Source organism: Urocitellus parryii, chromosome 9 (genome assembly GCF_045843805.1).
Source record: "Urocitellus parryii isolate mUroPar1 chromosome 9, mUroPar1.hap1, whole genome shotgun sequence".
In the NCBI taxonomy this organism is placed as follows: Eukaryota; Metazoa; Chordata; class Mammalia; order Rodentia; family Sciuridae; genus Urocitellus; species Urocitellus parryii.
This window is the reverse complement of record NC_135539.1, coordinates 82772023-82784721: the sequence shown is the minus strand read 5'-3', so window position 1 is coordinate 82784721 and position 12699 is coordinate 82772023. Positions and strand designations below refer to the sequence as shown.

Below are 12699 nucleotides of genomic sequence, written 5' to 3'. Positions count from 1 at the left end.
CTCAGCACAGAGAGCAGTGTGGCCCAGGACACTGCTGGCCGCTGGGCATCTGCACGTCACATGTACTGTACTACAGGGACAGAGCCCCCGTCACCCGGGTCAGCAGTGCTGACGTACACCATTCAGGCGTGGCACGTCCTTCCGCATCTGCATCTCACCTGAACTTCCACCCCGGACCCAGCTCTTGGCCCTGCAGAATCTGGATGCTCCTGCTAGCCCGACTGCCCCAGCCCCAGCCCCAGAGAGCCAGAATCAAAGGCTGTACCGTAACAGATCTGCCCATCTCCTCGGAAGCCAATGGAGCACTCGCAGGTGAACTGTGTCCCAGGTCCAGGGCGACAGGCCGCGTTGGTGTCACACCCATGAGTGCCGATGTAGCAAGGGTTCTGAAGGGCATCTGGGGAACCATCTGTGAAGGCAGAGGCAGTGGGACCCAGTGAGTGGTCAGGAACTCCCACAGGCCTCCTGCCCCAGATAGCAAGCTCCACTGGTGACTGAGAGCAGTGGGGGCTGAGCCGGCTCCTGCATTTCCTGCGACCCTCTTCTACCTGGCTCCCTCCCTGTTTCTGAAAATAAAGTTTTACTGGCAACCAGTCACACCCATTCACTTACAAATGGTCTAAGGCTGCTTTCACGCTGCCATGGCAGAGCTGAGATGTATGTGGCTGGCAGAGGCTGAAATATTTACTATCTGTTCCTTCAAGAAAAAAAAAAAAATGTGCCAGGCATCATGGCACACACCTGTAATCCCAGTGACTCAGGAGGCTGAGAAAGGAGGATCACAAGTTCAAGGCCAGCCTCAGCAATTTCATAAGACCCTCAGCAACTTAGTGAGATCCTGTCTCAAAAAAAGATTTTTTTTTTTTTAAAGAGAGAGTGAGAGAGGAGAGAGAGAGAGAATTTTTAATATTTTATTTTTTAGTTCTCGGCGGACACAACATCTTTGTTGGCATGTGGTGCTGAGGATCGAACCTGGGCCGCACGCATGCCAGGCGAGCGCGCTACCGCTTGAGCCACATCCCCAGCCCCTCAAAAATTTTTTTTAAAGTGGGTGGGGGGATGGGGATATAGCTCAGTAGTTGAGCACCCCTGAGTCCTTTCCCCAGTACCAAAAAAAAAGAAAAAAGAAGGGTGAGGAGTGCTGTGCTGACTCCTGATGCTCAGAGGCACGGCTGTCAACAGGGAGAGCCTCAGCTACTTCCCGCTGTCCCAGAGCTAACCAGGGACAAACCAATAGTTGAGGAAGTGACTTGAGGATGGAAGAAGAATCACATCTGGAAAAGGGACATGTCCCAGTTATGCAGGACCTCATGGGGACAATGGGAGGACAGGCGCTGACATGTGGCAATAGCACTTCCCTGGCAGTCCCTTCCACCAACCCAGCCGGGGGGTGTGAGTCTCCGAGAGCTGGGCCTGGGCTCTGTGCATGACTCATTCACATTTCCTCAGGCCCTAAGCACACGGTTCCTCCAGGGTGGAGTATCTGGGTGTTTGAAAGGTCCCCTAGGAAGGGATGAAGAAATCACGGTAGACGTCCACGATGGAATGTCAGTCAGCCATAAAGAATGGAATCCACTGGGCACAGTGGTGCACACCTATAATCCCAGCTGCTTGGGAGGCTGAGGCAAAAGAATCATGAGTTCAAAGCCAGCCTCAGCAACAATGAGACACTATGCAACTCAGTGAGACACTGTCTCTAAATAAAATACAAAATAGGGCTGGGGGCGCTGGGATTGTGGCTCAGCGGCAGAGCGCTCATCTAGCACATTCGAGGCCCTGGGTTCAATCCTCAGCACCACATAAAAATAAATAAACAAAATAAAGGTATTGTGTCCAACTACTTCTAAAAAATAAATATTTTTAAAAAATAGGGCTGGAGATGTGGCTCAGTGGTTGAGTGCCCCTGAGTTCAATCCCCAGTACCCACTCCCCCAAAAAAGAATGGAATCCTGTCATCCATGACAAGATGTTAAATAAAATGAGTCAGCCACTGAAGGACAAACCCTGCACAATGTCACTTAAATGCAGGGGCTCAATATAGCTAATGTAGTTGATCTCATAGAAATAAGAGTAGAATAGTGAAAACCAGAGGGTAGGGACAGCGAGGAGAAGGGAAAGGGGGCTCATGGGGTGCAGCTGGATGGGAGGAATAACTCCTCACGTTCTATAGCCCAGCAGGGGACTGAGGTTGATGGCATTTACTTCAAAATAGCCAACAGAGGGAATTAAGACTGTCTCAACTCAAAGAAATGATAATGTTTAAGGGATGAATACCCAATTTCCCTGACCTGATCATCACACATAGTATACCTGCATAGAAATGAATTACTATACCTCACTAATATGCACGAGTATTAATGTACCAATTAAAAACAAAAACCAAAATTTTTAAATGTCCTGTCCAAGCCACCAACTTGGGACCCCGAAGCATCACTCATCTGTTAGCTTTCGGCACCCTCCCCCGAGGGATCCTAACTGGGTTTGGCAAGAATCACAAGAATCACAGCTGACAAGCAATTTTCTTTTCAGAAGACATTTGAGCACAGTTTTCCTAGGAGAGTAACAGATCAAAACCCCAAAGTCACAGAGCGGGGTTTCCAAAGAGCGAGGGCAGAGAGAGGCAAGGCTCCGTCCCTTACCCCGCACAGGCCCGATGGAGTTGCTGAGAGCGTAGCGCAGGATCCTCTCCTCCTGGTTGTACAGGACGAACACGCTGTCCACCGAGAGCTGCTGCGTGCTGGGGAGGGCCGGCCGGGAAGCATCGTGGACACACTCCTGGAAGGTGATGGTCTGGCGCCACTGGTAGGTGTAGGTGTGGGAAGGCGCACCCCCGTCCCGCTCGGGCTCCGTCACCGTGTACTCCCGTGTGGAGGAGGAAGTGATCACTGGGTGGGAGAAAGACAGAGACCTTCACCTCCTCATCCAGGGCTTTGAAATCACAGGTGGCGTCCGGTCCATGATGCAACCAGAAGGTAGGCCCATGGACTGGAGGAGGAAGGCCACACACTGCCTGCCACATGTCCCTGGCCATCACCGATAGCCCTGGCGTTATTAATAATATCGGCTCCTTTGTGAATCAAATAACTCTCTGTAGGTGCCTAGGTCTCCCAGAACTAGAGGCAAGGTTTGGCAGGAAGAGTAGTGCCAGCAGCACTAGCCTTGGTTTCTTTTGTGGAATGAGCTGGGTGCAGATTAAATGAAGTCACATAGGCAAAATTTCTGGAAGCAAGCAAACTGACCCTATTACCAAGACAACCACCATTTCCTGAGCACTCACTATATGATGAGCAGCAGGCTCCCTGCTTTCTGTAGTTGATTTCACTTGGGAGTCAGTAAACAGGGTTTGCACCACACCACCCCAACCAAGCAGTACTGTCATATTTTAAAAAGGGAACATTAAATGCATCTTAGCAGACAGTTTTGGCAAAACTACTCAAGTGTCCTGAGCAAACCTCAGCAGAGGAGAGGAGAGGCCACCCAAAGCAGAACAGCTGCTATTCGCCCATGCAACAAAACCCTCAGCTTCCTATTAAAAAAAAAATGTATAAAAGACTCTTTATAGTTTTGTGCTCTGCTGCAGTTTGCTCCATAATAGAAGCATGAAAGCCAAAGGGTAAACACCAGTCAGTGGCCGCCTCCTGTCCTGCTCCCACACGCTGCCTGCCAGAAAGGCCATCTGGCTCCGCAGGCTGCGCCGCGCGGTCCTAGGCTCCCCCACAGGCTCCCACCCTAGGACTGGACCAAGCCCAGGGCCCTGGACAGCGATTTCATAGGGGCCTTTTAAATAAAGTCCTATTGTTTGACTGAGTACCTCTGTTTCTAGGAACTGAGTCTCAGAAAAGTCAGAAATCTGGCCAAGAATTATGTGAAGATGGTCATTTCAACTCCTCATGAGAGGAAAGCTAGAAATAGCCTAAGCTTTAGAACACAGGAGAAGGACTTAAATTAACAGGCATCCAGCAGAACTGGAGGCTCCTTCAGAGGTGTTTCCAAGGGCCACTTAGTGAAATTATTAAATATTCATGGTTTGATGTTACCTGGAGAGTAAAGATAGAACAACATGACTGCAATTTGATCTAAATAAAATTATACATCCAATTATACATTATATAATCATATCAGTATTAAATTTCCTGATTTTGATTGTTATAATGTAGAATGTCTTTGTTCTTAGGAAAAACACATGAAGTGTTTAGGAGATGAACAATTGTGATATATACAACCCACTCTCAAATGGTCAGGAAAAAATTGCATACATGTTCACACACATACACACACATGCACATGCACACAGAGAGACATGGCAAAATGTTAACAATGGGTAAAACTGGAATTCTTTTTGGTAACAAATGGAGAATAAATGCAGCTTAAAAGCTACAGATAGATGTTTATTATGGTAAAATTTTATTATTTTATTTTGAACTATGGAATATGTTGGGATATTTGATGATAGATGATGGGGAAGGGAAATACTCTTAAATTAATTTCCAAGTTAAGCTTATTCCTGTTTTGCACCAATTCCCTACAAGTACGCCCCATGTCTATCACTGGAGGACAGGAAGTGTAATAAGCAAAGGTCTGCATAATCCCCTTTCCAGACCCCAGAGTGGCCAAGCCCATGAGAGTGTACAGCTGGTTGGATCACAGCGTAATGTGTCGCTGTCCCTGGGCTGGCCCAGGCTGGGACTCACCGGAGCTGGAGTAGTGGTAGAGCTCTGTGTAGGGCTCCATGTGCACGGAGGAGCCGAACGGGATCTGCGGCAGGCGGCCCTCCAGCTCCGTGTCGATGGTCAGGTGCCCGTGCTCATCAATACCATTGAACTGCTGCTTAATGACCAGCTTGCCTGGGTGGCCCACAAAGGTCACCTCAGCCTGCCGGGTGAACTCGCCCCCTGGAAAGCAACAGTGGCCTGTCATTCCGCTGTCAGGCCCGTCCACCCTCCTTCCCATCACAGCTCGAGGTTGCTTAAAGTTGCTTAATTTTATGTTTTAAAATGGCAGTGCCACGAGGTACGGGTGGGCGGGGACCTCCTCTGAAGGTGCTTCAGCCTGGCTGGTAGGACATGGGGCTGGAGACACCGAGGAATCCCAGTGGTCTAATAAAGTCACTCAGAGGACAGAAGTCACTTCCCAGCCACACACCAGCATCTACAATGCACTGGCTCCAGGCTGGGTCAGAAAAAGCAGGGGACCTGTGTCTGCTCCCAGCATGCCCCCTTCTGGCTGGATGAACTTGAATAAGTTGCTTAACTCCTCTGAGCCTCCACTTCCTGGTGCTATAGAAGGGGGACAATCTATCCTATAAGGATTAGAGGACAGGAAGGATGTTAAAAAGTGTTTGGGGGCTGGGTTTTGGCTCAGTGTTAGAGCGCTTGCCTAGCATGTCTGAGGCACTGGGTTCAATTCTTAGCACCACATAAAAAATAAATAAAGGTATAGTGTCCATCTACAAGTTAAAAAAAATTAAAAAAACAATTTGTTCTGCACACTTGTCTGGCATTCTGTGATGACAGTAAGGTGATAAATATTGAAACAGCTAAGTCCCAGTCAGGATGGGCCCATTTCTCAGGGAAAACCATCAGTAGTACCAGATACCACCCTGAGATCACTGGCTACGGTGTTGAGCTGGGACCTCCCCCTGGTCTGGGCAAGGCAGCAGCCCAGACAGGCAGGGGAATGCTCCCCCTCGTCCAGTCGATTTCCTCCTCCACAAGAGCATGCCCCCACCACAGCAGGGGACAGCAAACCAGGCTCCGTACTGAGCTTCGAGGGCTGCCTCCTTTGCATCAATCTCAAGAGAAGAATGCTCTTTATGTTTTAAAATGGTTAAAAAATAATTGAAATAAGAATATTGTTTCATGACATGTGAAAAATATATGAAATTGAAACTTCAATGCCCATTAATAAGGTTTTACTGAAACACAGGCTCCTCTGTATACGGACTGTCTACAGTTGCTTTCTCTCTGCAGCCACACAGAGTTGAGTGGCTGTAACAGAAGCCATGCAGCCTAAAATATTTGGGCCAAGCTTCAAGTATGTACTAAATGGCCTTTTGGAGAAAATGTGTGACAACTTCTGCTTTGTCATTACCCAATTTCCAGGGAAATATCCAATTAATAACATAAGTCCTGGAGAAACTAAGAGTTACAAAGGTTTGCTGGTGCAGGGAATTTGAAATTCCTCTTCTCCTATGCATCATCACCCATAAGTAGTAACCCACTACAAGCAGCACCCTGGGGAAGTTGTGCTAGGAAGAGCAGGGTCAGTGGGCTGCTGCAGCTCAGCTATCTGCAAAGAGCATCTTGCTTGCGTGAGAACATGGATGTGGTTACAATATTCAAAATACACAGGCCTACAGAACAGGAAGAAGACCCAGGCCCAAACCGGCAAGTCTTAGGGTAGTGTACCCTGTTCACACCAGGTTCTCTCCTTTCTAAATGGCCACACTTCAGAAAATTGTGCATTTTCACACCTAACTTATGGATGATGACCAGGGTAAAGCCAAGGCAGAGGCTCTGCTCCACCAACCAGCCCAGGCTAACGCTCAGGTACCTCAGGCAGTGGGGGAAGGCAGGGGGTGACGCCCAGCATGACAGGAGGAGCCCAGAGATGAAGGATGAGGCTTCTCCATCCAGCTGTGACCAGGAATGGGACCTGGCACAGCAAAGGAGGGGCTCCCACCACACCAAGGGAATGTCCCCCGTTATCTGCCCACATATCCATGAAGGCCTGCACTATCCTCAACAGGGCACAGGCTCCAAGAGCCTCCATGGCTTCCTAAGAGTCCTGAGGGTGATGGTTATCAGGCTTAATTCACCAGCTGGACAATGGCAGGTTCCTTTTCTCTGACAAGATACTGAGGGAATGTCCAGTCAGCCCAGATTGCTTTGGAATTTGGAGGCAGGTTTGATAAGGAGGAGGAGGAAAGCCCCAGCACCACCCTTCTGGCTGTGGGGATATGTGAGCTGACATCACTTGCTCTGCAGAGATTTCTATTCTAAATAGCCACCAAGAAATTGCTCCCTGTTCAAAACAATTCTAGGCAGTCTCAGTTAATGAGTACTACGTGTTAATCTGACCTCATCATTGTATTTCCAGGGCAGAACTATAGTGTACCCTTCTACAGACAAAATGCTTATCAAAAGCTGCCTGCAGGCTCAGGGTGCCCTCTCCACTCATTCCCAGGCCTTCCCAGGCCCCACGTTAAACTCTGACTGATCTTAAATTACCAGTGTAATTTAATATCAGATGTAAATTACCAGTGATGCTGAACCCATTCTTGAATCCGTCCTGCTCCACTGCAAACATCCATCCAATGATGCCTCCAATGGGCGCCAGAGGAAGCAGAGAATAGCCGATGGTCTCAGGAATGGTGCTGATGGCCGTGTAGGAGCGTCCATGGTTCATCACCACGTAGGAGTGGAGGTCAGTGTTCTCGAAGACAATAGGGACCTGGCTGCTCCCCACAAAGATCCTTCCCTTCACCTTGCCATTGACACGCTGGGGGGAGCCTGAGCCAGAAACAGAAGGAGGAGGTGGAGAAGGCTTTCCAGCCAGCCTTCCAAAGGAGCATGTCCACAGAGCCTGCACCCATTCGTGAAGAAAGCACTGGGAAAACATAAGCAACCACAGCCATGACCGTGCATGGGGAGCCTTAGAAATTCCAATGTGGCTGCCTCTCTTTCAGGTCACTGACAGTGGACAGAGTGAAAGATAACTCCACTGGGAGCCACTGCATGATCTGGAACTTCAGGGGCAAGTAATTCCAGGAGAAGAGCAATATCACAGACATGCTAGCCAGCACAATAGCACCTTAGATCATATAAAAGATCTTTTGAGAGTAAAAGAGCAGAATTACTCATTCTCCAGGACAGCACTGAAACTAAACTGAATGGCCCTAGGAATCTGGGGCATGTGGCAACTGATCCACAAAACACCTTAACAAGCCCATGGGCTCAATTATGTCTTATTTCCCAAGCTTAGGGTGGACACGTTAGTCCTGCAGCTTCACACAGCACAATCCAGAAGAGATGTGGGCAGAGTGGACGTCACAGACCCCAGACAGACCCTCTGAAACACAGCCACTTGGTAGACTGGGGCAGAGGGAAGTTCCTTTTAGGCAACTGGAAACGATGTGATTGATACCTGACACAGTACATGTAAAATATCATTGGCTTTAGAAATTACCTTCATAAGTGTTAGTCTACAGCTGGGGGAAAACTGCTAACAGAAGCTAAGTTGGAACAGTATGGTGAATCATTTTCTGCATTATATATCTGAATATTTATAACTTGTATGTATTGTTGAATAAGGAAAATAATAAGAACGAAAGACATTAAATTGCTCTTATTGTATTTAGATACAAAAACTGAAGGCTACCATATGACCCAACAATTCCAATTCCCCAGCATATACCCAAGAGAACAGAACACATAATGCCCACAGGAAAGTCTGTACACAGATGTTCTTAGCAGCTTTCCTCATCCCAGCTATAAAGGGAAACAACCCAAAGACCCATCACCCGATGAATGGATAAACAAAATTCGACTATCCATCCACAGGTAGTATTTGGTGAGAAAAAGGAATGAAATGCTCATGTGGACTTTAACGTGGATAAACCTTGAAAACACGGTGTTGAGTGAAAGAAGCCAGACACAACAGGCCACAATCACATGACTCCATTGATATGAAATGTCCAGAACAGGAAAAACTCACAGGAACAGAAAGCAGGCTGGTGGTGGACACAGCTGGGAACTGTGGGGAATCAAGAGTGACTGCTGAGAGTGACAGTGATGAAAATGTCCTAAGATTAGACAGAGGCCACAGTTGCACAACCTTGTGAATCTACTAAACCCATCTAATTGTCTATCTTAATAAGGTATGTGAGCTGTATCTCAAAAAAACAAAAGCCGAAGGAAGAGGTAAATAGAAGATAAAATGAAGGTCACCTTGGTTGCCTAGATGTGAGGGTGAATTAAATTCTATCAGCTACTGAGCTGACTCACCCATCCCCCTCACTTGTTCTTGGCAGTTTTCTTCACATAGTAAATTCTCAGTAAACGTTGTGGAATAATCCTACACAGATGGGCTCATACCTTGGGAGTGCCCTATGTTCTGGTGACCTTTTGTTGATTGGACATGCCCAGATTGCTAAACAGGGTCACTCACAAGCAATTCTGCACACATTGTTCGATTACACTGGAGAATACTATGAATCCAGCAGGCTAATAGCGAAAAAATGCGTCCCAGAACAATTCCAAAAACAGGCCGGAAAGCCAAGTGGACAGAACTAACAGAAACTTTCCATCAAACTTTGAGCTAGGAAAAAAAAAATTAAGTAGCAAGAATGCAACAAATATTTAAACCACAAAACTATTATGGAGTGTGTATATAACATCAAAATTTGTGGCTGAACAGTTTGTGATCTCTGAGCTTGCTGTCAAACAAACTGCTCTTTGGTGGGGGTGGTGGGGAAGGGAGGCTAATGAGGTTGCTCTTTAAGAATTAAGCTCTCATTGTGGATTTTGGAAGCTTCTCCAGGGTGGGGAGGTATAAAAGCCAAGCCTGAAACAAAGAGGCAAAGGCACACAATCCCTGGGGTGACGAGATTTGGAAGAAAATAGAAAACACTCTAAAGAAGTTAAAAACAACCCCCAAAATTAACATGAAAAGTATACTGAATTTTCTTCCATGGCTGAAGGTAGTATTTTTAAAAAATAGAAATAAAAAAAAACTTTAATTAAGACCCAGAAGGAAACAATGTTTTGCTTTTGGCAAATTAAAATGACCTGACTTAACAGCTATGGCAAAGAATCTGAAAAGCAGAACACATTTCTACAACTGGGATTCATTTAGTAGGATTTTACAAAGCAATTGAAGTTCTCATTAAGCATACAAGGAAAGTGACCCATGAGAAGTGAAGCAATTTGGTGGCAGATGAAGGGACAAAGGCTTAGTGTAGTGGGGTTTTGTTTTAATTCTGGCCTCACTCTGAGTGAACTGGATTTGCACAGAGAAGATTCTTCTGACCATCTGGGAGCATCAAGGATGAGGAAGGACTTCAGGGCCCACAGCCCATCCTAGAGTCCTCTTTGGAGCTGGTCCCACAGTGGTCTGGCCCTCTGGGATTAACAGAGTGCACCCCTGAGCTCCACCACAGCCCTGCTATGATTTCAGGGCACAAGGTAAGAGAAACACAGGGAGGACCCCTAGGATAAACCTGACCCACTGCAAGCCATGGGCTAAGCCAGCATCCCTGGATCCAGTCCGGGGCCACTACCATTAAGACAGGTCTGTGAGCAGCACCAGGTAGAGACTCCAAGGACAAGAACATGGAGAAGGCTGGCAGAGACTGTGGCAGGTGAGGGGCCTGGACAACACCTGGTCCAGGCTATGACAGACACTTCAGCACTGGGGCTGCTATGAAGAGGGACACTGGATGCTCCAGAGATGGTCACTCCCAAGATGCAGAAGTAGCACAGGAAAGAAAGGAACTTCTCCATGTTAGAACAATAAGCATGTCCAGAGGAAGGCAGGGTAGAGTAGGAGAAGGCACAGGGGAGAGCGGTGGCACACCAGCAAACCTCCCGGTTCCTGCCACGGGGACATGACGCACTATAGACACACAGAAGCAAAACCCCACTCCTCCTCCTCCCCCAAGCTGAGCAGTAAGGACCAGTTACCTTCCGCAACGCACTGCCTGCCGTTGCCGGTGTAGCCCGCCACGCAGCGGCAGCAGAAGCCCGTGGCGTGGTCCCTGCACTCGGCGTGCACTGAGCACTGGTGCCTGCTGTTGGCACACGTCTGCCGGGAGTCCGTGTTGTAGCTGAACACTGTTTCCAGAAAGAAGGGCACATGGGTCAGCGCTGCGCTGTGCCGCGCCTGGGCCCGGAGGCGTCTCCCCGGGTGCCCCCAAGCTCTGCGGGGGCCCTACCTGTCAGAGTTGGGGACCCAGCTCACCATAGAAGACCCCAACCCACTGTGCGCAGCTAGCGAGGTGATGGGGCTCCGCTGGGCATAACGAGTCTAAAACAGCTGAGACCCCACAAGCCTGAACTACTAGAACCACTTATAACCCAGGGTTCCTGGTGTCACTGAAGCTCTGCCATCCAGGGTCCAACAAACGTGATGTCTGATTTGGCCAGAGGGATCAGCTTCACATTTGGGAGAACTTTAAAATATATCTTTTTGTTTTTTTCTTTTTTCTTGTGGTAAAATATATACAACATAAAATTTGCCATTTTTAACAACCATTAAATACATGTATTTACTACATATTTATGTAAATCTCCTCCTTTCTCCCAGGGAACAATTCCAAAGCTCTGATACTCAAAAGCTGATCAGAAATAATCCCTCAGTTACAGTTGGTCTAAAAAAAGTCTTTGACCCAAGTATCAAAAAGAATCTCTCCTAGTTCAAATTCCCGCCTCCCAAGTTCACCTTATTAGAATCATGAACTAGCTCATTAAATTTAATGATCCATAGCAAATTAATTTGGAATGAGTTCAAAAGCACAAGAGGAGTGAACTTTTAGAGGGAGTAATGATCTCATTTATAATTGACTGTTACCAGTGAAGATCAAAGTAATGTTTAACCCCAGGTAGATTCCACTGGTCCTGCAGGCTGGGAAGGGAATTTCCGGTGTGTGTAAGGATAGTGTTCACAGCAAGAAGCACTTGGGCCCTGACTCAATGGAGGGGACACTGATTGCATAAGCCCCAGCTGTGGCCAACTCTCAGGGGGTCCACTGTGACCTGAGGGTGACTATGCAGACAACACCAGGAATGCACCACTGGCCACAGAAGGCTGACCTTTCTAATAAACACGACAGAATAACTGGGAAAAACATCTGTTACAGACACATTTTGAGTTCAAAGCTAGGCTTTTTCCAATATCAAGTAACACACTGTCTTAAGTTGTCTTAAGTTGTTGGGTCTAGGTAGGGTCTTCTTTAAATGCAACGGCTTCACAAATGAGAATTTCAGAGATACCTAGAAAGGGCGGAAATAGGATGAGTCTTCAAGCTCAACAACTGCAAATAAGAATAATCAATTCTTGGGGAGATCAAACTGGACCCATGACAGACTGCCACAGCCTGAGAGATGTGGGCCTCACCCCAGGAATCCCAGTGCCCTGTGTATGGGGAACCCTGAGACAGAAGCCCATGTCCTTGTCCTGCTGCCAAATTCAACTCCTTCATTTTTGTGCCTCAGAAGTGAGTGATCACATTTCCCGGTAAGCACCCCATCCTGTCTGTTTGGGGTGCTTAATAAGAACCAACCTTTCTGACTATCGCTATGAGATACATCAAAACAAATAAGGAGAAATTTTTTTAAAAAAATGAAGAGTGTGGAGTGAACTAGACTCTCCTGATAACATCTTGGTAGAAACAGTAAAGAATCATAAAAAATAGGTTCAAAGGCTTAAACTATCCCACCCATAAGTCTCAATGGATTATATAGCAATCTCAAGAGAAAAAAAAACACAGTTTAGTTTGAATATCTCTTATTAGACAAATTAAATCATGCTCAAACTATTTTTTCCTCAAAATATAGAAAAAAAACCAATATAGCTGACTAACAGATATTAAACTGTAAAACTATTTTTAAAATACTTTTGTTTTATTTATTTATTTTTATGTGGCGCTGAGGATCGAACCCAGGGCCTCGCACGCGCTAGGCGAGCACTCTACCGCTGAGC

General features: G+C 47.0%; 1 protein-coding gene across 1 annotated transcript in view; it reads right to left on the bottom strand.

Moving 5' to 3' along the window:
- Positions 1 to 12699, bottom strand: part of Nid1 (nidogen 1) — a 71408-nt gene that overhangs the window by 38416 nt on the left and 20293 nt on the right. The window contains exons 5-9 of the mRNA XM_026412497.2: positions 10683 to 10832; positions 7260 to 7511; positions 4692 to 4892; positions 2640 to 2885; positions 266 to 409 (exon numbers count right to left, since the gene is read on the bottom strand). Of these exons, the coding sequence (XP_026268282.2) occupies positions 266 to 409; positions 2640 to 2885; positions 4692 to 4892; positions 7260 to 7511; positions 10683 to 10832 (993 nt within the window). The remainder of the gene's footprint in view (positions 1 to 265; positions 410 to 2639; positions 2886 to 4691; positions 4893 to 7259; positions 7512 to 10682; positions 10833 to 12699) is intronic.